The 24,425-nt window shown below is 31.1% G+C and overlaps 1 protein-coding gene across 3 annotated transcripts in view; it reads left to right on the forward strand.

Moving 5' to 3' along the window:
- The first annotated feature begins 269 nt into the window (after nucleotides 1–269).
- LOC106647041 (uncharacterized) overlaps nucleotides 270–24,425 on the forward strand; it is a 183,596-nt gene continuing 159,440 nt past the window's right edge. Inside the window, exons 1-3 of one of the 3 annotated variants that reach the window (XM_089589954.1) lie at nucleotides 270–743; nucleotides 805–1,946; nucleotides 2,032–2,299. In XM_089589954.1, the coding sequence (XP_089446080.1) occupies nucleotides 831–1,946; nucleotides 2,032–2,299 (1,384 nt within the window). In that variant the 5' untranslated portion in view covers nucleotides 270–743; nucleotides 805–830. The remainder of the gene's footprint in view (nucleotides 744–804; nucleotides 1,947–2,031; nucleotides 2,300–24,425) is intronic. The other 2 variants (XM_089589955.1, XM_089589956.1) reach the window with 2 other exon arrangements.

Raw genomic sequence — 24,425 nt, forward strand, 5'->3', positions numbered from 1 at the left:
CACTCTTCTCATACCCCTACCGTGCTTCTCAAATAAAAAAAAAAATGTGCGCCTGGTTCGGCCGCTTGGCCGCGGCGGGGCGCTCGAACCACTGGAAAAAAGTGGGCACACTCCGTAGCATGGCAGTCAGCAATCTCCCTACTAATCTCTGATGGTGACCAGGCGGTCACCCATCCAAGTACTAACTGCGCCAAATTGCAGCTTAACCTCGGTGATCGACGGAACTGCAACTCTACCGTTGCGCCACTGCGACCATACTTAATATTTGCATAGGCACATTAGTGCACAAGAATAACATTGCTTGGTATATCTATACCTGTCTGTGAAAACGTAAAGCACACCATGTGCAGATGTGTATCACGTATATAGGTAGGTATACCAACTAATGTTATTCTTGTGCACTATGCTTCTGCGCATATGCTGGTGTAGTTTACTGCGTAGACCTTAAAAGATGGGGCAGGTATTTTTGATTCAGTCTCGGCTAAGCTCTTTTGCTCTTTTTTGAGTCCGGGCTAAGCTCTTCGTCTGTTGGGTTGAATGTCGCCAACCTCTTCTATGCAATTATTTAACTTGCAATATATATAGTTACAAAAATGAATGTAGTATTGAAAAATTGAAGCAGTCTACGAATTTCAAAATATTTTACTTGCATGTGGTTAGAGATTTTATTAAGTGATCATAGTAAATGTAGATATTTTTGATTACATGGAATTTAAATGCAGCGTCTTTACTACGTACTTTTGGTACATACTTAGTATTAAAAATTTAGTATGTGATATTTTATACAAACAAATTGTTTCACAGGTTAGAAAATTTAGAAAGTTATAAGCATGGAGAAAATGAACAGTCAACTAGGAGAGAAATTTTTAACTCGATTAGCAGTAGAAAGAAATTCTCAAAAAAAGGAATTTGATGTTATTAAGGAAAATGATAATTCATCTTGCATTAACTTTAATTTTAAATCATCGAAACTTTTATCTAAGAAGTGTAAGAATGGAGTTGATTCATTGTTAGAAAAATTAGAAAATTATAACAAAAAGGCTTGTGGTTCAGATAACTTTGGGGTACCCAGCATTATAAGCACTGAAGAAAAAGACTCTCACAGTATTAATAGTATGTCTCCTGAATATTGTAAATCGAGATCTCCTTATTGTCGAGATGATGTCATTTCACCCACATTCAGTAATGATGATTCAAACGAAACAAAACAAAGACGAAAGCGTAAGTTGGGCAAGCCACTTAAACTTGCTAAAGATGGAAAATCAGATGATTTTTCCAAACTCACCATTGCTCAATCTACATTACAAGTAAATAGTGAAAACATTCATAAACCTGTTGACTTTCAACACGATTTAGCAAGTCAAACCCTTATGCTGAATTCAACTCCACTGATAAATGAAAGTTTAAGTTGCCAATTAAATAAGTTTCCAAGAAATTTGAAATCATTTTTTTCACTAAATGAATGCAAAAATTTCACTGCAGAGCAATGCGATAAATTGAATGAATTTTTTGAAGAAAATAATTTTCAACAGATTAAAGAAAAAGCTGATCCAACCCAAATACGCAGAAAAAGCGAATGTTCAACGAGACCCTTGAGGAAAAGTGAAAGATTTCGAAGAAAATCTTGTAGTGACATAAAAGAACTTCTTTCTCAGTCTACTTGTAAAATTGATGTATTAGGAACTTCTGTTACTTTTAATGAAGTTGAGTCTCAGTTAGAGGAAATGTTTGCTGGTCTTATTGAATCAGATAAAGATGCTTTGAAAAAAAACGCGCAAGATGCACGTAAACAGCTTAATGTTACGGAATACGATCTCAAAGAAAACATGAAAACTAAAAGGATAGTGGATCTTAGTAACTCGGACATTGTTTCTTCAAAATTAAAAACTAATCATGAGTATAAACGTAAAAAAACAAGAACTATATCTAATAAGTTGAGACAAAAGGTACTAAATTGCACCCATAAATTGATTTATTTAGATTCTTAGTTTCATGGTAGACAATAAAACAATTACAAATAAATAATTACAGAAAACTGATACTTCGAAAAAAAAAAATAAATGTGACAGTATTCAAGGTATATTATCTGGAAATAATTCCGTAAGTAATAACTTTTTTAAATATAAGGGCCCAATAATACATGTAAAAGGATTAAACACCAGTCCTAATTGTGCTCAAATAATGAATGTTTCTAAAGACGACGATGAAGATAAAAACAAAGAAAAACGTAAAAACAATTTGAGCAGCACTAACGGCAGAGGAAAAAAATCAAGTTTTCAAATGAATCTTGAATATCAAGGTGTGTATAATATTATTCATTTCATATTTTCTGCATATATTTATTTACATTAAGACTAATTAAGCGATTATATGTTAACGGACTTGGAACATTTTTATGAGATACAGGAAGCAGCTTCTAGCTTCCTGCATTCACAAGTTTATGAGTCAATATTGAGCTTTGAATCTAATAATCTATGAGATATATCTTATAGGTGTGTAGTAAGTACATTGAATTGAATATATTATAAACTGCGAGCTGAGCCTGAAGTGCAAATTATTCCAAACAATATTACTGCCGCAATCTAGTTTACTAAATAAAAAATGAATGTTGTTGTAGAAAAATGCTATTTACAGCAGGGTTCAAAATCTTCTACTACCCAAATATGGCCCCCCCAAAAAATGTCCTCCATGCAAGAAAATTTATGCCGCAATTTTTTAAAACGAGTTTTCATGATAATTTATGCATTTAACCAAAGTTGCTGTAATTTTCTGACTGAGGATAGGCGTATATTTTTTTTTTCGTCAGAAATTAGAATTCGCAAAGCTTATATTTCATATAAATACTCATCTGAGGTTATATATAATGTAATTATCGATGAGAGAAGTGTTAGATGAGGTCATTTTTCTACTCTCAGAGAGTCAAATACTATGGTGTTATTCATAAGTTATAAAAAAACGTTTTGCAAAGTTGTGGCATTAATTTTTTGCTGGGAGTACGTTATATTGGGTCATTCGGAAGCCATTTTGGGGTAATAAAATACTTGACGTCATTGGTGCTCCGTAAGTGAAAATTACCGCCCGCTACGCAGGCGGGATTTTTTACTTACCGAGCACCAGGAGACGTAAAATCGTATACGCGCCACGTTCGGAGGTTAAGAAATGCCCTAGATTTCACATTGGTTTATTCATGTGAAATCTGCGACATTCTTAACCTCGCTCACTAGGTGCGTAATGTACTATCTAATTCTGCCGCAAATGGCGTTTTTCCGTAATAGCATTAAATTTTTTACCCATTAGACTAGGTTGCGACAGTAATATCGTTTGGACCAAATTGTACTTGTATAACAATATATAAACGACTTAGTGAAGCTCTGAATTAGAAATTTGTTGATCAAGAGGGCGTTTAATCTTTTTTCAAGTATGTTTTTCCGTTGATTATGGGAAAAAAAAAAAAATATTTTAAATTACTGAATTAGTGTTAAAATTGCTTTTGAAGTTTATTTGCTTAAATCTCTTTAATGGCAATAGATACGAAAAAATAAAAATACTCGCGTGTAGGGCGCAAAATTTCCTATCAATTTGCTGGTCCATAATACATCTTCGAACAAGTACCAAATTATGCTAAAAAAAATAGATTGAGCCTTTTCAACATTTGATGTAAAAGTACCTGACAAAGAGAAAGTGACTGCCGTTGATGCACAGCCACAATTAGTGATCCTCGAGGGAGTGATAAGAAAATGCGCTGCCATTTTTGCCTAAATCAAATGGTGAAAAAGTTCAAAATTTATAAAGATATCTAAATAAAATAAAATTTGTTGGAATTGGGTTGTGACTGTTTTCTATTGCAATTTGGTCAGTTATATATCAAAATGAATCACGTAATTTAATCAGTAACTTCTTTGAAATTCTTGTATGACTATTAAAACGTGGTCTACATTCGTCTCGGCAAAAATGAAATTTATTATACCTGTTTGAAAATGGTTTTAAAGCGAAGCTTCTTTGTAGGGCCCTTACTAGACGAAAGTAAGGGAAAGCGTCACAATTTTTCTTACCTCCTTCGTTCCCGTTCGTCCCACCACCACCGCATGCTCTCTCGACAACGAGTAGTATGTATAGTATAGCATACAATACACGTGCATAAAATCGCGCGCGCACGATCTCTCTCTTTCTTTTTCTATCAACTATACATATGTGCAGGGGCAGTTTAAATTATGTACTGTATTCATGCAACGAAAACAGAGTGGCGCTGTGGGATATAGATAATTATATGATTGACATGCGAAGATTCTGTATTCAAATCTTGGACGATCTACAAAAATTTTTTTCTTAAGGTAACCAATATCAATTATTAATCATTAGTAGATAATACTACGTAATTCATATTCAACATAAAAAAAATTATTATAAATCAAGTTACGTCACTCAACGGGTGCAAGAATTTAAAAGTCAAATTAGACTCGAGAAACTCTAAAATCAAACGGGTCACGTAGAAATTTTCAAAGTAAAATATCGGAAAAATATGTAACCATTTGACGCGTTACGGAATGGCTTAAAAATTGGAACAGTTCAAAAATTTTCGCATTTAAAATATAACAACTGCTAATTTTCGTGAGAGTTTAATATCAGAAATTTATCAGTGTTAATGCCTTGTGAAAAGAGACAAAGAAATAATTGTTATAGCTACTTATGTGTATATCACCCAATACTTCTGTTAGCAAAGTGATCCATCAATAAAAATTTAATAATCCATCGCAATAGACCATTTATTACGAAACAATCATCGATGCCGTTTTTGCTCGTTATTTAAATAAAGTCGAATCATTGACTTGTCTTTCATATTTTTCGTACCTCAAGCTCATAGTTACTACTATGAATTTCTTATAAATAAAAAAATATGTAAAAATTAGATTCTTAAGGATTTAAATTAAAATTCGAAATTAATATAAATTAATTAAATTAAATTTTAGAATTGATTATTAAATAAATAAAAATAAAATAATCAATAATTTAATTTTTAATGTTAAATATATTATCAATTTATTTTTATAATACACGAATTAATAAAAATTATTAAATAAAATTTTAATTTATTAATCAAAACTTAATTATAAGGTATACGAATGTAGATTCACTGATAAATTATTGAAAATCCTCTTCCAAAGTATACGATCAGTTCTATCGTATTAGCTATCGACAGATAGGTGATATTTATATTATTAATAAATATATTTAAACCTTTGAAGGTTTTAAGTTTCGTTTAACTTGAAATTTTTAATTATTTTCATTAATAAAAATAAATATAATATGAATATTAATATTAAATTCAATTTATTTATATTTAAAAGTTCAAAATTAATAAATTTCAAATTAAAATTTATTAAAAAAGAATAAATTATAGAAAAATAATAGATAATTTGTCTTAAAAAAATATATTTAATATAGAAATAATTACAAATATGAGTTAATAAATTGATCTTCTTTCAAAACTATTATTAGTAAATATTTATTTTTGAATAAATCCAGTAAAAGAAGGGATTATTGCTTATGATGAAATTATAAATAATAAGAAATAAAATATTAATTAAAAAAATTTTATTTTTCTTATTTCAAAAGTAAAATTTCCATTAAAAATGTTAAAACATACGTACATTTTTAAAATAATGAAATTATAAACTAAAAAGAAGCAATTCAAATTTTTTTATTGAATAATACAAGTATTAACATTAAAAATACTTGAATTATTGAAGAAAATGATGTACTTACTTTTAATGAATATCTATTAATTCTTATAAAAGAATTCGAATTAAATTAATTATAATTATTGAAAAAATGAATTCTTTTAATATGAATCATTAAAATTATTAGTAAAATAAATTTTGTAATGAAGAATTTAAATTAATAAGAATACCATTTAAAAATTTGATTATTTTAATGTATCATATATAAAATGGTGGTAAACCTGTTTTAATTATTATTTCTAATATTAAAAATGATAATATTTCTTTGTTAAATAAATTTAAATTAATTATTAATAATGATAAAATAAAAGTTAATATGAATTAAATGATTAAATTGAAAAACAGTTTATTAAAAATTCTATGTTAATTGATTAAATATTTAAATTCATATGAGAAAACATTAAAAACTCATTTTCCGCTACTGTTTATGTAAAAACAGACGACTTAAAAAAAATGTATTAAAAAATTAGAAAAAAAGAATTATGGGGATAGAAAAATCATAATAGTATCTCAAAATGTAATGGAAAGCCTGAATCAAAGACTATTTTGATAAAATAACTTATTAAATTATTGATTATTTAATTCCATCAATATTTTAAATCACAATAAGGGTAAATTATTAGTAATAATTTTATTGAAATTTAATTTTCATTTAATAATGTAGCTTACTTAAGCTAATAAATTTTAAATTTATTGATAAATTCTATTTCATAATTATTTTTATAAAATTGTAAATTATATTTAAATTTTGAAATATCAGAAATTAATAAATTTTACTTTCTATGTAAGATATTACAGTATTTGTATTTCTAATTTATTATATAAATATTACATCATTTATATCTTCAAATCTGAATTATCTTTTCGCAATTTAATATTTTTATTTGTATGTTATTAGATAATTAAATAAATGGATAAAATTTATCAACGTATTTAAGTCGACATTAAATTCTGAATTATTGAACTCATTTATTTATTTATTTGGTTATTTATTTAAATCAATATAAAGCTCCTTTAATTCATTCTATGTAGAACCGTAAAATTAATTGAAAAAAAAAAAAATCAAATTAGTTAATAAAACTAAATGATAATGAGTTAAAAAATCAGTCAATAAAAATGACAAAACAGTTGCAATCTCAATATTAAAAATTTAAGAAATGATTGATACTAAATAAAATTGTAAAGAAAGAGATTATTCTTTATTTGAAATTGAGTCAATTCCGCATTCAAATCTACACATTTTTTTACGTTCTTTGAATATTTTTTAGATTAAATAAAATGTAATATAAATATAACATTAATAATTACTATAATAAAATTTTAAAATAACAATATTTCTATCATTATTAACATTAAATTTTAAATTTTGTAATTGGGAATCAAATATACATAATTGTATCATGTAAATTAAATTAATAAGTTTAAAAATAAACTAAAATATATAAAAGTAATCAAACAACATCAACAAAATGTCAGTATTATGCTGCTGCTTTGAAACCAACATGGTGAATATTAAAAAAATTTTCTACATTGAATCGCAAAAAATTGATTAATAAAAAAATTGTCCCTACTTATACATGAAATCCATGGAATCCTGTAGATATAAAAAAAATAGAACTGAAAACTGAATCTTTGAAAGTAAAAAAAGCTGACATATTCTTTTAATTAAAATAAAGAAAAAACTAATCCTAAAAAAATAGTTATAATGAGTCTTAATTTTCTTTGTTTACAATTTAGATTAATTAGTAAGTGTGACGTCATGTAATTGAGATTTCTGAAGATAAAAGAATTACAGTATTCAATAAAGGAATTCTATAAGGATTAAATATTATATATTTTAGCGGTCAATTTATCTCAATTTCAATTCTTGGAGATAGACATATGTGAAAATAACATCAAAAAATTCTAATAAAGAAAAAAATTTCAGAAGTAATAAATAAAATTATTTTTAATTTTTAACCTCTTAAAACCTTAAATGTATGAAAACCTTGATGTAATCACTCTCAAACTACGTCTCGTCATCATTGGTAAAAAATAATAATTGATAAAATTAGTGTTAACAAAATGAGTTTAAATTCTATAAAATTAAGTCAATAAATATATCTAATTAATAACTAAAAAATTTTAAGTGCTATTAAAATAGGGCAAGAGCTTAATCTTACTAAATGAAAAAACTTAAATAAAATTTTTTTCATAATTTGATTCTCTTCTATATAAAACTTTTAAAACTGAAAAAACATAAGCTTGAATTATTGAAACACTTAATTCTAAATAATCAATAGTTTTTGTTTTATTAATATAATAATTAATGAAATTAAATTAAATGAAGAACCAGTTGAAGAGATTAAAGTTATTGATAAATGGCCTGCAATTATATTTGATGATAATCGAACTCCTAATGTTCCAAAACGAATAATGTTTCTTTAAGATTCTATAATGCATATGAAGGGTATTAAAATATTTGGTGTTTCGTCAGGAACTAAGTTAATAGATATATGGTTACTTTTTTTAATTATATAATTAAAATTATGATTGTTGTGATCATAATTATAGCATGATTATGAAATATAATTAAATTTTCTATGATAAAATAATTAGAATCTTGAAATATTTAATTTGCTCATGATGAAGTTAATAAAAAAATTAAATAAAATATAATTTATGTCTGAAGATCAAATAATTTATGTTAATAAATCTTAAATTTATTGCACTAATCTGCCATATAATAAAATTTTAATCAATTAAATAATAAATTTTGGAATTTTATAAAAAAAATGAGATCTAAGAGGATAGAAAAATAAAATCAATCCATTGAATTATTAGAAATGTTTATGAATAAAGTTGAATGTATTCTTATAAATCTTTCTCAAATAATATGTAAAAAATATTAAAATTCTTATCAAAGAAATCAAAGATCCAATAAAAGAAATTATATTCTAGCATACGTAAGAATGTGGGTAGTCTCTATACCGTCGAAATATACCTCTTAAGCCTAAAAAATGTTAAGGGAAAAATGTTATGTTTTCTCCTAAAAATATTTAAAAAAATTAAATCTTTAATATTCTCTTATTTAGTGGAATTCCAAGTACTATTAAATATCAATAAATAAATCCTCCAAAAATAGCAAATACTGCTTCTATAGATAAAACATAATAAAAATGAACAACTACAAATTAGGCATCATGAAGAACAATATTAATAGAAGAAATAGAAAGTATAATTCCTGTTAACTCTCTTAAAGTACATAAAAAAATTAATTCTAATAGTCATAAATTCTTAATATTTAATTTTAATTTCATTCTATTTAATGATGCTAATAATCTAAAAAATTTTAATCCCTGTAGGAATTGCAATAATTATAGTAGCTGATGTTTAGTCAAAACGACTAAAATTCGTAGGCTGCCTCGTGAGCGGTGAAGGATCAACCTCGCAGCATGCTGAAAGTGGCAGCACACCGAGTTCACAGAAAATTTATCACATATTCACACATGCAAGCGTCGGTCGATTTCTTTCTTACCTACATCCTTTTTCTCCTTTTGTTTCCGTCGGTACATTTAATCGCTCTTGCGCCAACTCTCATTACGTCTCTCTCTCTATCCTCTCGTTAGCTAGACATTTCTCTCCTTCTCTATCATGCACCTACATCTCCATCTCTTTTGCTCTTATTAAGTGTCCTGGGGTCATAGGTCTCCCCCTCTTTTAATTGCTTACATCATTCTCTCTATCTCTTTCATGGCTTTTCGCATAAGGTGTACGGGATTGACGGGTCCTGACGACTGCAGCGGGTGAGAAAATTAAGGTAGTAGTTAAGTTAGGTATATCATGTAGCATACTGCACTATAGAGTATGCATAGGTTATGCAGTATTTACTGTACAGCTGTCATTGTCCCTCTCACGCAACTACACGATAGTTTTTAACTTTGGAAAGCTGAAATACAAAAACTGTTTCACTAGGCTTCTTGAGACTTGGTATTTAGTTTATTGTAATATCAATTATAACATATCGTTTTTGTTTAAAGGATTGATCGTTTAGTTTAGGAGTTATTAATAATTACGTTTAGAATCCTCCTACCCTAAACTAGGCGCTTTCTTACCTCTCACGTGTGAAAAAATCAACAGTAAAACTTTAATATCTATAGAACTACAAGGCTAGGCATTTCCAAATTTGGACTCATGATGAACTATAGCAAATTTAAGCTACATGCAAATTTTTAAAAAAATTTATCGTCTAGTCGTTTCACTAAACTACTACCTTAAAACGGTAGGGGGGTCTTGCTACTACTTTGGGTGGGCGTGCTGGGTCAGTTCCGAACTGTCTGTCTATACATAGTGGTCTACAGTTGTCAACTGCGATCTCAAGTATCTGGCAAAGTTGGGTATTATATTCGTCCTATTGGCTTTTACATCTTTTTTCATCATCATGACGCACACGGGCATCTAGGTGTCACCTTTTCAGGGTTAATTACTCTTACGCTTTCCTTCACTTAATCATCATCGTCATCTACATCATCTTCGAGGAGCTTGGCGTACTGTGAGTAAAGCATGGAGAAAATCCGCTTCACGGACCGTGCGACGTTTGTCAATTCGTGAGTTTTTCGAGCCACGTGCGGACGCGCACGTATACGTTTTCTACACACATACACACGTACACACTCTTCATTCCAAGACATTTTATCTCGAAATTATAGTTCAACCTTACTCATTTGTATTTTTGTAAATTTTTCTTCTCTTGGGTATTTATCTTCGGAGTTCTGCCCTTGAGCCACGAAATATATCTTCGTTCGTGGCTCATAATCAGTGCATTTCTTATTTATTTGACCCAGTTCCTTCTCATCCTCATTAAGATAAATTTATAAAAATTATTGTTTTTTTATGTGGATTTCATTTTATCTTTCGTCAATTGAGTATTTTTTTTTGTGCCGCGGTCCCTCGTAAACTCATAATTAATAAATTGGTTGACTTCGTCAAAATAATCTCGCGCGTCATCGTCGAATTGTTGATTATGGTCCTGAGAATTGAGACATCGCCACGAGAACCACGAGGAGTTGAAGAAAATTTAACGTGGCCATTGCCATCGGCGCCATCAATGGGGGATCTCACCGCCAGCCGTCATGTGCATCTTCTTCGAAAAAAGATAAGTCCTAGAGTCGATATTTTCCACCATCCGTTATTTTAAATATTTACTTTTCGGTTTTACATTTTTTTATTGATTTTTGCCCTCTCTTGTGCATTTACCATATAAACCTTTTTTTTCTGTAGCTTTTTTATTTGTTTGTGCGTATTGGAAATATTAATTAATTAAAAATTTCCTTTTCTAATTTATTTCGGATTTATTTAGTTTTTTTTATTTTGTAGAGTCAATTTTTTTATTTTTTCGAAAAATAGCATTAATTTTGCATTTTGCCCCACGTAATTTAACGTTCTTGTAGATCAGTGTCCCGTTATAATTATGGATTTCGTATACTTCAATTTCATTTTGTTGATAAACAATTATAGTCAGTAAAAAGTGCGCGAGTGTCGTTTTTATCATACGCGAGTGTCTGTTTGTGCAAGCGAGAAATTCAGTGCGAACATCAAATTCGAATTTTGAGAATTTTTTGACGAACAAAGATTCGTTGGGATACGTAATCACGTGTTCTTAATGAGCGGGAGCGCGCGCGCGCGGGAAAGCTAGGCCTATTAGAAGGGAATCGAGAGTCTGACAATAACAAGACAATAACAAGGGGGGCGGTAAGACGCGCTTGATCTCGCACGCCAATGGCTGCGGACGCGTGGCTTTTACATATCTGGTCGCATGGGATTTTTTAGCATTCTAACAATTCGATTCCATAATATTTTACAACATTGTTCGGTTAACATTAACTACAATTCATTTGTCAAAGATATTCAATTGGGTTTTTCGTTATTACGTTATTACATTTAATTTCGAGACCAGCAATTTTACAAGTAAGCTTAATTGATTAATTTCTTTCGTAGGTTTTTTGTTCACTTCAATGCAATATTGATAACATTTAGTAATAGTCGATTTTTTGTTTTTATTTTTTGTAACAAGTTTTTAATTTTTTTTCTTTAAGTTCATTTTGTATCAAGTTTTTTTTTTTTGTTTTTTTTTTGTTTTTTCAAGTTTATACTTTTTTATCATGTTTTATCGTTGTTCTGCTCTGAAAATTAGTTCTACCTTTGACAGGGTATCACCCATAAAGTAAGAATAATGCAAAATAGAGCCATACTTTCAAAACGTGCTGCCCTGAATTGTCAGCTAACGTCGATCGTGAACGCTCTCGAACAAAAAGCGATCGAAAAAATCAATGCGATGCTGCGACTGGAGCGTTTAAAAACTAGTTTCATTGCTTACAAAGAGTTGCACTGCGAAACATTCGAGGAGCCTGCCGAGCCTGATCCAAACGATGAAAATTACATCGCGATTGAGGATATTAGGGATCGATATTATTTACTTGCAGCTCGTATCACGTCCATGACAGGTGGGGTCGTAAACAATCCCATGAACGGCACGCAACCTTTCGGCTTGTCAACCTTTTTCGAGAAGCGAAAGCTTCTAAAACTTCCAGTTGCCGAACTCCCCAAGTTTGATGGTCAGCACGAAAAGTTGATCACGTTCAAAAACGCTTTCGGAACCATAGTAGACGCACGTACGAACATCGATGACCTGGTAAATTTTTCTGTTTACAAAACGCTACTGCGAACGCAAACGAAATTTCAATTTTCGACGCGATCGCAGAAAATTATGAAGACGTGTGGAAAGTTCTCGTCGATCAATATAACCAGAAGAAAGTTTTCGCATCAAAGCATTTAGATACTCTGATGAATGTCATCATCAAACTGTTAGAGGTTGCCAACGCACAGGCGTTGTCAAGATTAGTCGATGACACCTGCCAGCATCTGAATGTTTTGCATTCGTTAGGCATAAAACTGGATGAATCGATGATCGTGCGTTTTTTGGAGTAGGCCATTCTAATCTCCATCATACATAAATGGGAAGAGTCATTAGATTTAAATGTACTCCCGTCGCTTGACCAATTTTTCAAATTCATTCACACGACGACTTTCCATTTGTCTACGATGGAGGATGAAATCAAGCGGGTATATTAGGAAAAGGGGGCTAATCGTCAAGGAGACCGAAAATTCGAGACAGCTGCGAAACGGTGAAGAACACTGGACAGGCGCGCCCGATGGTCACCAGTACGAATGCGTTTAAATGTTCGAGCTGTGGAGAGGCACACTGTATCTACTCTTGCCCAGAATACAACAAGTTAAGCGTCGAAGAGCGATGGAAAGTTATTCAACTGAAAAAATTGTGCCAAAATTGCGTAGGAATACACTCAAGGAATTGTAGAGAGGGGTCCTGTAAAACATGCGGCGAGCGGCATCACACATCTCTCCATCGTGACTCAAAGAATACGAAGCCAAGCGATCAACGCATTAAACACGACTACTAAGTATCGGGTCGAGATTAATTTCCGGTCACGTATAAGCGGTTTCACGAAAACTTTAACTTTTCTCACCATCCCTAAGATAGCCGAATTCGTACCCGATGAGCCTTTTCTGCGGGCGTCAATAGCTATCCCACCAAATTTGTAACTTGCCGATCCCCGTTTTCATATTCCGCGTCCAGCAGATATGCTTACCAGATTCTTACCAGAAAGTACAACTCAAAGCTGCAAAAAGGAGACAGCGGTTGGGAAAACAATATGCTGCCTATGCTGCACGATTTGTTGAGACGTTGGATGACGTTAACTTCAGATATTCGGATGGATTTCTTATAACTCAGGTAAGCAATTATTCCAGCTAATTTTACTCTCGATTCCAGAGATAGTTGTTGCGAACTTTTTTTTAATGCATTCAAAGTTTATCATCATGTATGATTTTACATACAAGTCGACATGAAAGTCTTTTACGTTGCATGCACAGAAAAAACATGGCTTTTTTCGTAAGAGAGTTTCCGTCGTGGTAAACGCGCAAGACACTCCGAGCGCTAGAAGTAACTGCCACAGCGCTTGGCTGGAATCCCATGACCTCGCGCTGCGGGAGAATCGCAAGTCGGTCATTTGTTTTTGACTACGGTTTTTTGTGATTTGATGCCAAGAGTTGGGCATACTTACCGAGTGTCTGTATAGATATATATTCACAGCTGTTTGTAGGAACCAACAAGTGTGTACATGACATATAATATATTTTGGTGCAAGCTCATATTTCCCGCTATGCTCTGTTGCACTGCCGGCATCAACAGAGTGCTTTTAATGCACGGAGCGTTGTGTACGTTAATCGATAAGGGAACTAAATCCACTTTTTGTTCACTCTGTGTCGCAGAGTTGCTTGTCATCATGTACATATTCATTCATATCCATTATAACTCGAGCAAAAAAAAATTTTTTTTCTTCGAGAACACTTATCTCCATGTAGTTGTAAATATGTGTGGCGCCATATATGGGACGTTCTTTTACAAACCGAACAGATTTGGACAAAAATTGACCGACACATTTAAGATTCAACTGAAACTTTTTTTACGGGTTCTATATCGAAAAAAAAAAGATACGTGTAACAGGATTTTTTTTTATTTTCGATATTTTGAAAAATAAACAAGATTGAAAATTTGTGAATTTGATTATTTATCGAGAGTAGCCTATTTTTCGAAAATTCATAAGTTCGGTTCTATTTAAGCAAAAAAATTCATTTTTCTTTATTTTGAAGGTAAAAAGGCAAGTTTTAAGAAAAAAGTACTTACAAAACAAATTGTCAAAAAATTCAAATTGTTATTAACAATTTAAATGTTTAAATCGGTTTTTAACAGTAGCACCACCCATGAATCAACTTTTTACTATTTTTATCGTATTCTGCGTCAAATTTTCTATCGAAAACGCTTTTAAAAAAGATGGAGCAGTTATTTTTACTGTGAAAAAAAAATTAATTAATTGAGCGCAGTACGTCACATCGACACGTGGGTCACATTTTACGGCTCATATTCTTGTTTTACACCGTTTATCTCTTAGATACAAATAGTTGTTTCATTTCTTCAATTAAAAAACATATTTTAGTTGCCAAAAAGATGGGAAAAAATAAAAAAATACATAAATAATAATAAATAAATGAATAACGACAAAATATTTTGAATCAAAGAGTATAAAATTGTTATATTAAATATTAATTTGAGTAATGAAAATATTATCTTATGTTCCTTGAATTTTCCACGCGTTTGGTAAATACTGTTGGTAGCTTTGGCAGCACTGACAGGGATTCAATTTTAAGGAGAAGAAATAGTAGAAGGGAGAATCAGTAGACTATTATTATGTAAATCAGCTGTGCAGTGACCGTTTTTTGCTTACGCATTCAGTGCTCCACGTGCTTCTTAATAGCTTCTTTCTAACATTTCGAATTTTACTGCTTTCAACAGTTTGTACCAACTTGTTCTTTCTCCTTTAGTGAAAGTGGCCTTTCGTTGTTTGAGTACAGCAAAAATTAAAGGCAAGTTGTAGATGAAAACATACAACAATGCCTAAAACAGTGTTAAAAAAAATCATCATCTATAAACGTTCGTACTGATGTATGTTTTAATCCATTTAAAAAAATAAGTCATCCAAGAAAAGTGTGTCGAATCCGCAAAAAGTACACGAAAGCCAGCTTCGAACCTTAAATTTGTCAATTACTGCTGAGACACTGCAACAAAGGATTTGCGATTCGTGTCGTCTGCGTATCAAAAGTATCAAAGAAGAAAAAAATGACGATATTGGAAATTATTAAGTTGAAATGGTATGTATCAGTGTGTTAATATTTAATGTAAGTATATTGTAATATTAAAAATTGTTACTAGAATCTAACTTTTACGTACAGCTTCAAACAGTGTAGTATGCCCGTAATTCTTTTAGGCCGTTAACTTCTTCAAGTCGATCAAATCAATTTCTTGGAAAATTATTATGTTTTAAACTAAATGTTAAAATTAAATTACGAAAATTCAATTTATTGTATTTCAATTTAATGAAAATTATTATACTTCCGCTATTTTAAATAATATAAATAATAAGTTTTTATATTATTTATAGCAGGAAAACAAGGAAGCATTAAGTAGTGAAGAATCTGACAAAAAAAGTGGAAGTGGATCTACCTCTGGGGTGACTGGAGAAAATACAGCGTTACTTAACGATCGTATTCAATACTTGAATAAAGGATTAACTGTCTTAGGATCCTTACCGATTAAAAAAAAAAAATTGACGCAAAAAAGGTACTCCGAAGAAAAAATTTAAAAAATTGCAGAAGTAATTAAGAAAAAAGTGTTTAACGTGACAGACAATGGTTCAGATGATCTTGATGACGAGGTCGATGACATTACAAGTTTAAGAACTTAACAAGAAAGTTTTAATACTTCGCAAAACCGAGTTCACAAAATAAAGATTTTAACCATTTTCAGACATTGGTCTTACACCAAAATATTGATTAATTTTCCAACAGCAACTCGTCACATGATATCTGTTGCAAAAGCAATTGCAAAAAAAAGGTATTTTAAGTGATCCAAACCCTAAATATCATCTATCTTTAGAAGCAGATGTTGTTAGTACTATAGTCACGTTTTATCAGTCTGATGATTATACTCCACTGATGCCAGGCCAGGCCAAAAAGATTACGTTTCTGTTAAAGTAGGTAAAACTTGAATTCATATGCAAAAAAGACTAATCTTAAATAATTTAAAAGAATTATATAATCATTTTAAAATCAAACATCCAACAATTAAATGTAGTTTTTCAAAGTTTGCTAGTTTGCGTCCCAAACTTTGCTTGTTAACTGGAGCTTCTGGTACTCATTCTGTCTGTGTGTGTGCAATACATAAAAATGTTAAATTATTAATTGTCGGAGCAAATTTAAGATTAATCAATTCGCCGCAACCTATAAAAAATTACCATGATTGTTTAGATCGCATGATTTGTCCTAGTAAATCTACTAATTGCTTTTTAGGAGAATGTGATAAATGTCCTGGCATAACTAATATTATTAATTAACTCGAACAAACTTTTCAAGACAAAATAATTAAAAATATTACATACAGACAGTGGATTACAACCGAAAGAACAACTTTACAAACACTAATATCATCTGTTGATGAATTTTTACAAAACTTAAGTAACGGTTTGTCCAAATTATTGACACATTCATTTTTAGTAAATACACAGAGAGATTTTTTAAGTAAAAAAAAAAATTAAATTTATGAACAGTGAATGTATTGTCATTTGTGATTTTTTTAAGAATTATTCTTTTATTATTCAAAATTCTATACAAGGTACTCACCGCAATAATAATCAAGTGACGATACATCCATTTTCTATTTATTACCAAGATGATAAAAACGAATTACAGCTAAAAAGTTTATTAAGTATGTCTGATTGTTTACGACATGACACAATTGCAGTTCATATTTTTTAAAAACAATTAGTACAATTTAAAAAATTAACTTTAAAGGGTTTAACAAAATAATACATTTTTCGGACGGTGTCAGTGGGCAATACAAAAATAAAAAAAATTTTATTAACCTTTTACACTACGAAAAAGATTTTAAATTATCAGCTGAGGGGCACTTTTTTCCGACTTCACATGGAAAAGGGCCATGTGATGGACTTGGGAGTGTTTTAAAAAGACTTGCTGCTAGAGCTAGCCTGCAAAGGGTTAATAACGCTGTCCGAACACCAAAAGAGTTGTTCGACTGGGAAACAGAAGCATTGCCAAATATAACGTGTTGTTATTCGACAGTTAATGAATACAAATTGGAAGAAAAGCAATTGTCCGAACGTTTCCAAAAAGCTTTAACAATAAAAGGAACTTTAAAATATCATTGTATTAATCCAATTTCTTTACAGCAATTGGAAGCAAAACGGTTTTCATCTTGCGAAATAAAGGATATTGTAAAAATTTTTTAACAGAAAATGTAAAAATTGTCTTACTTTCAAATAGCGTACTTATTATTATATTCCAATTATTGTTCTTATTAACTAATGCATTATCGAAATCTTAATAAAAAAAATTTCACTTTCAACAATGTTTTTTTATTTATTTTTGTTTCTGTATTTTTTAATTTTTTCCCATCCTCTTGGCTAATATAATATGTTTTTTAATTGAAAAAATGAAACAATCATTTGTATCTAAGAGATAAACGGTGTAAAACAAGAATATGAGCCGTAAAATGTGACCCACGTGTCGATGTGACGTACCGCGCTCAATTAATTAATTTTTTTCTCACAGTAAAAATAACTTCTCCATCGTTTTTGAAAGCGTTTTCGATAGAAAATTTGATGCAGAATACGATAAAAATAATAAAAAGTTGATTCATAGGTGGTGCCTCTGTTAAAAACCGATTTAAACATTTAAATTGTTTATAACAATTTGAGTTTTTTGACAATTTGTTTTGTAAGTACTTTTTTCTTACAGCTTGTCTTTTTACCTTTAAAATAAAGAAAAATGAATTTTTTAGCTTAAATAGAACTGGAGTTATGAATTTTTGAAAAATAGGCTATTATCGATGAATCATCAAATTCACAAATTTTCGATCTTGTTTATTTTTTAAAATATCGAAAATTAAAAAAAATCCTGCTACACGTATCTTTTTTTTCGATATAGAACCCGTAAAAAAAGTTTCAGTTAAATCTAAAATGTATCGGTCAGAAAGGTGTTTGGTTTGTAAAAGAACGTCTCATATACAAGCAGAAAAAAGCGAAAATGATTTTGATACTACTTGTTGATTATCATAATAATGAATAATTGTATAGTTATGGCGTGTTACACGATTAAAACTAAATTTCTGTTTTATACTTCCGTGATTGTTCTTAATTTAAAATTTATCGTTTATTTAATGTTTTAAAAGGTGTTGCAACTGTAAATCAGTAATAATGAATTTTTTTTCTGATTAAAGAAAAGTAAAACAATCTGCTATCCACGTAAACCTAGTAAAAATGTTATAAAATTGGAAAAAGAAAAAAAATGTTGCTTGGTTAATGTACTATTTACATAGCGTATATACAATGTATTTAACGAGCTAGTGAGCCTAACGATCGACCTGAAGCTTCCCATTTTTTATAAAAATTACTATTATGACAGAAAAAACGAGCGTTATGTTCTTATTATACAATAAAAATGACCGGTACCATTAATATAACAATTTTTGGTACTTTATGGATTTGTACGTGGTGCATCTTATTCATTTTGCACATTATTACTATTATAGTTATCTGTAGTAAACTTCGAGGAAATCAGCAGCTAAACATGGAACAGTAGCTGCTAATTGGCTGTCCTGCTTAACACAGGACCCCGTCATCCACTGATTTCAAACTATCGGTTGAGATTTATGAGCCTGATAGCTGTTCAAAACAAAAAGGAGCAATTCTGCTAATCACTCCCTCGAAGCTCACTGCATAACTTTTTATATTACTCACCGTAAGACTAAAAATATTAACAGCGTAAGCAAGATGTTGTTGCTTCTCCTTGATCTTACTTTTGAAAGCATTATGTCCTACCCTTTGAAGTTCAAATTCCTAATATTTGTATTTTTTCAACCATGAACATCTTAATTACCAAAATTGCAAAAGATTAATTTTTTCTAGAAAATTAACATGTAAACACTTTAAATACATACAACTTTGTAGTTTTCTATTTAATTTTTTTTTAAATTTATTCCTGTTTCTAGTAGTACTTCTAAATTTCATCTTGTTGTATACTTGCACAGCATATTATGTTTTGACCTAGAAGCAACAAGACTTGCAGCGCAAGAAGTTTTCGCAGTGCTAAACTATTATTTACTGATGTCATTAAAATTAAAAAATGCATCATGATATTGCACAGTGTATTGTAATTTTTTTTATATTAATGTGCATTGTTTTATCGTAGCTTGGCGACAAAATGCGGATAAAATGTTCAAAAACATACAAAGAGCATGTAAAGTACATATTGGACTGTGAAGGTTCAGGTATGAAAGAAGCACTTGAAGAAATGCTGATACGGAAAAATCGTGGAAAAAGTAATACTACGCAAGACTCATGCAAAACAAGTGAAAGTTTAAGTCATGAAACAACGTGTAAATCGTTGGTTGGACACTCAACAGATGTGGAGGAAAAACGAAAATCGCAGAATATTTCTGGTAAAATATATAATTTCACCCGCGAGCCAGAAGCAAATGAAAACAAAAAAGAAATTTCGTTAACATAGCAAATTAATAAAAAAAACACGTACCGATAAACTGACTCTTGATGCATCAATAATCGCAGTAAGCAAAAAGTTTTATAAAGTTACTAAGGTACAAGGTGATGGTAATTGCCTGTATAGAGCACTATCGGTCCATCTGTTTGGTGATGAAAACCATTACTCTGACATATGCACAACTCTAGTCGATTATGTAGTTAATAATTGGAATGAATTGCAAGTTCATCATCTCTTTAATAGTTGCAAGCATAAATTTAAAGATGCGGCGCATTATGAAACCGTGATGGGTTGTGATAAAGAATTTAGTACTGCTTTCGAAGCTGGAATGTTCGTATCGGTGTACGATTTAAACGTTAACTTGATAAGAAAAGTGTCCGGAGATTGGGTTTGTTACCCAATGATCAGTACATCTAAGTCAACTGTGACAGTACATTTACTTTTTACGGGTAATGATTTAAATGGCCACTGGGATTATTTAACGGAAATCGGTGAAACTACCACCACAGCAGTATTCAACAGTTGCCAAGCCATGAAGGCGATTTCGACTTGTTAAATGATACTAGTGGCATGAAAAAAAATTCAGTTGTTAGTAATAATACAGATCGAAATAGTAAAATGGACAGTCCAAACATTCGTATTGATAACAATTCTTGTAGAGTTTTTGATATAGGTAATAATGAAAGTGAAAATGATTTTAATATTAATAATAAAATTATTAATGAAAGTGCAAATGGTAATAATGACGGTAAAAACAGTATTAATGAAAGTGAAGATGCTAATGATTACGGCAATAATAGTATTAATGAAAGTGAAGATAAAAAAAATGACGGCAAAAACAGTATTAATAAAAGTGAAGATGATAATAATGACTGCCAAAAAAGTATTATTAAAAGTGAAGATGACAATAATGACGACAAAAACAGTATTAATGAGACTGAAGATGATAATAATGACGGCAATGATACTAATAATAAAAGTGGAGATGATAACGGTAATGGTAATAACACTAATGAGAGTAAAGATAATGATAATGGCAGTGATATTTCTAAAAGCGATGAAGAATTTAGCAATTCGCAATCATCAAAAGAACCCGTAAAAATTAAAAACATCAAATACAAATTTGATATTGCAAGAGTTAAATGTCCGTTTTCCTTTTTTAAATTTGCAGAGGGTGATTATGTCCCGTATACGGTCAAAGTTGGTATTAAAAGAATTATGTCAGTGTCGTTAAAGTACATTTGTACCCTATCGTTCAGGGGAAAAGTTAGGTACAATGAACAAGACATTGTTTGTTATGTGCAGTGCAGGTCTGCTGAGCACATTCAATGGTTTAGATTTAGGCTTTACGACGTTGATACCAATACTGCAGTTTTACTGATTGCCAGCGATAACCAAGGAATCAGATATGTCCATGAAACGGTGGAATGTAATCTGATATTTGACCCCATCCGGGAACATAGGCGAGAAACTTTGTCAGAAAAATTAAGGTATGGCAGCACTCCAAAAATTTTAGCTGATTTGGACGAAAGCGTTCAAGCGGAACTACTACAAGACGGTCATGCACAATATCTTGCAAGACAAAACACTCTACAAAATAAAATCAGAATACGAAAAGAAGCGTCGCTTGAGTGTTGAGTCAATCGATTTGTCGGATATTATTCAGTTATTTGTCAATCAGCAAAAAATCGCCGGTCCATTTCTTAGGCATGTTGACCTGCCATTGTGTGTAGTTATGTACACAGCCGAAGATCTCGCTCTTATAAGTCAAGAACGCACGATAATAATGCATATGGATGCAACAGGTGCCGTTGTGAGGATACCTCGTGGACTACAGTGTAATAAGCTGTATTATTACACTGTACTTGTAAAATACAAGTATGAGCTTCTAGAAGTGATTCGTTGGATCACTTGTGATCACACAACATGCGGTATCAGTATAGTGTTAAATCGATATAAGTGTTTTGTACTTAGCAAATTAAATAGATGGCCCATAAAATCGGTAGTCCTTTAGACTGGTCTTGGCCTTCTGTACACGGAATCTTAAAGGAGTGGAACTGCATAGATATAAATAAATGTTTTGAAATTCTTTTTCAGTATTGTAAAGATCCAAAATATCATCCATCCAAAAATGTCATTTTCGTTAAAATTTGCTATGCTCATTTTTTGCACATAGTAGCGAGGGCAATCGACAAATCGTTTCCCGAATTGAAAGAAGCTAAGTCGTTTTTTTAGAAATCACATCTATTATACGCTACTGTAGAAATTTAAATTCTTTACTGGAAATTTTTAAGCATGTGTGTACAATAATGTTGAGTACAAACATAGATTCTGCCCTTGACAGTATCAGTGTGATACACTGAGAGAACGTTGGTGACGCTGCAGTCCCGAACGGAACGGCTACCATACATTGCTTTGGTTCCGCAGCGCCCTCATAGCTTGGGAGGGCTGCTCTCCTGTTTAGGACCACAGCGTTTCCAAAAGTCGGGCAGCAACACTACCAGTACGTTAGGTTAGATACCTTACCAACTAAAGTACAGCTGACACACTTCACTGGCGGAACATTCTTCCTAGATCATATAGCTATATATACGATCTAGGGAAAAAGTTCCGATGGTGAATCCGCCCAACCCAACGCTGGATCTATGTGGTCCGTACACTGAGAGAACGTTGGTGACGCTGCAGTCCCGCATATTTAGTAACGTATACATACGCTTACGAGCAGACGCAACAGCAGGCGCCGCGCCGCGCTGCTGATGGGAGCAGGGAGCATAGTTATAGCTGTATGTATACATGACTACTGAGAGCGGAGAGGCATGGCCGCGCGGTGGGGAGATCACAGCTGTACTCGCACTTTCAACCTGTGAAACTTTTTGCAAGTGATTATCTTACTATTTGACGGTCCTTAAACTTAAATGAATAATCGCATCTCATAGAATTTTACAAGATCTGTCGAATGGTGTAATCTATTTTACTGTAGGTACCACCGTTTTTGAGATACGAACGTCTTAAACTTTGCGATGCTTTTTTCTCACATATCCCAAGCACCAGGATGTTTTTTAATATTTTTTTCGTAATCAGCGTGGTCGAAACTATAAACCATCAAGTTTTCATATTGTTTGGTGCATTGTAAGCTGACCAGTACGTTTATTGGACTATTTAAAAGTGTTGGCATACAGTTTCCTTCATTTACATAAGTTATAATTCCTTGATATGTAAATATAACACATTTTTTAATCATAGTAAAGTATTATAAATTTATGATTTTTTTTTTTTTTTTTTTTAAGCATACTTGTTTTATTGTTTTATAATTTCCTAAACTACGCATCTAAAAACACTTAGGGTATCTCCCAACCACTAAATAGAACAAATTTCTTAATTGTTAATGTAGCTCTTGTAATACAATAAAAAATATACAGTATAATACGATAGAAGTGTAATTCATGAGATTGAAAAGAATTACTTTATAAAATTTACTATTTTGCATTTGTGTACAGATCTAAATTTTACCATTGCATTTAAAAAACACAGAAATGTTTTTAATTTTGTATTCAGTTGTAATTTTTAAAAGCTTTTTACTGCTGTTTGGAAAATTTAATATTATATCATCATGAAAAATTTTTTTAAATATTTAATGCGTAATGAAACAGATGCAATTGTTTGTAGCACCTTATGTTAGGATTAGAACAAGCTAAATAAAAATTGAAATCAGATAAAAAACGAAAACGATTCCTGTCTTTTATAAGTATGATTCTAAAATTACTGATTTTCCCTAAATAAAATATTGTTAATTTTATAAAATAATTTTTCTCTATCTTCACAAGTACCCTATTCCATATTATACTATCTCTTTATTATTGTATTTAATCAGGCATCTTGATAAATCCATATACATTGTGTGCTATGTAGCGGTAGGGAGCCACCTTTAGACCTGAAAAATTTATTTAAAAAAAAACGATAGAAAAATTTTTTTTGCTTCTGCAGTTATGAGCTTCTGATAAAAAAGAAAAAGCCATTTTCAATAAAAATTAATCTATGGAATCCTGTGTTCTTACTCACAAATTATACAAAGTTATAGAGCCCATTATATCTATGCTTCTAAATTTACAATATCATTAGAGACGTACCACAAATACTTCACCTAAATAAGAGTGTTATTGTGTAAAAAATCGGAAAGTACTAGCACTAATACGTAAGTACGAGTCCTTTATCTTATTTGGCGTAAGTTCTGAGCGAACAAAAAGGTATAGGTCTTGACCCGCTTGTTGGTGCACATGCACTACCGTTTGGGAGCGGAGCGCTCCCAAAATTGGTGAAGCGTGCATACTACGACGTTAGTATGCTATTGTAACTACAGTTGGTGCTTCAGCGTCACCAACGTTCTCTCAGTGTAGCAAATACCATAGCAAAAAGTTGCAAAAACATGGCTGATATGAAAGAATATGAAATCTTACAAGAAGAAAGCGAAACTGAAAGATTATTGCATGAAGATGGGAGAAG

This window comes from Copidosoma floridanum, unplaced genomic scaffold (genome assembly GCF_036245765.1).
Source record: "Copidosoma floridanum isolate Cflo_tuat_1 unplaced genomic scaffold, Cflo_Japanese_pri ptg000011l, whole genome shotgun sequence".
Lineage (NCBI taxonomy): Eukaryota > Metazoa > Arthropoda > Insecta > Hymenoptera > Encyrtidae > Copidosoma > Copidosoma floridanum.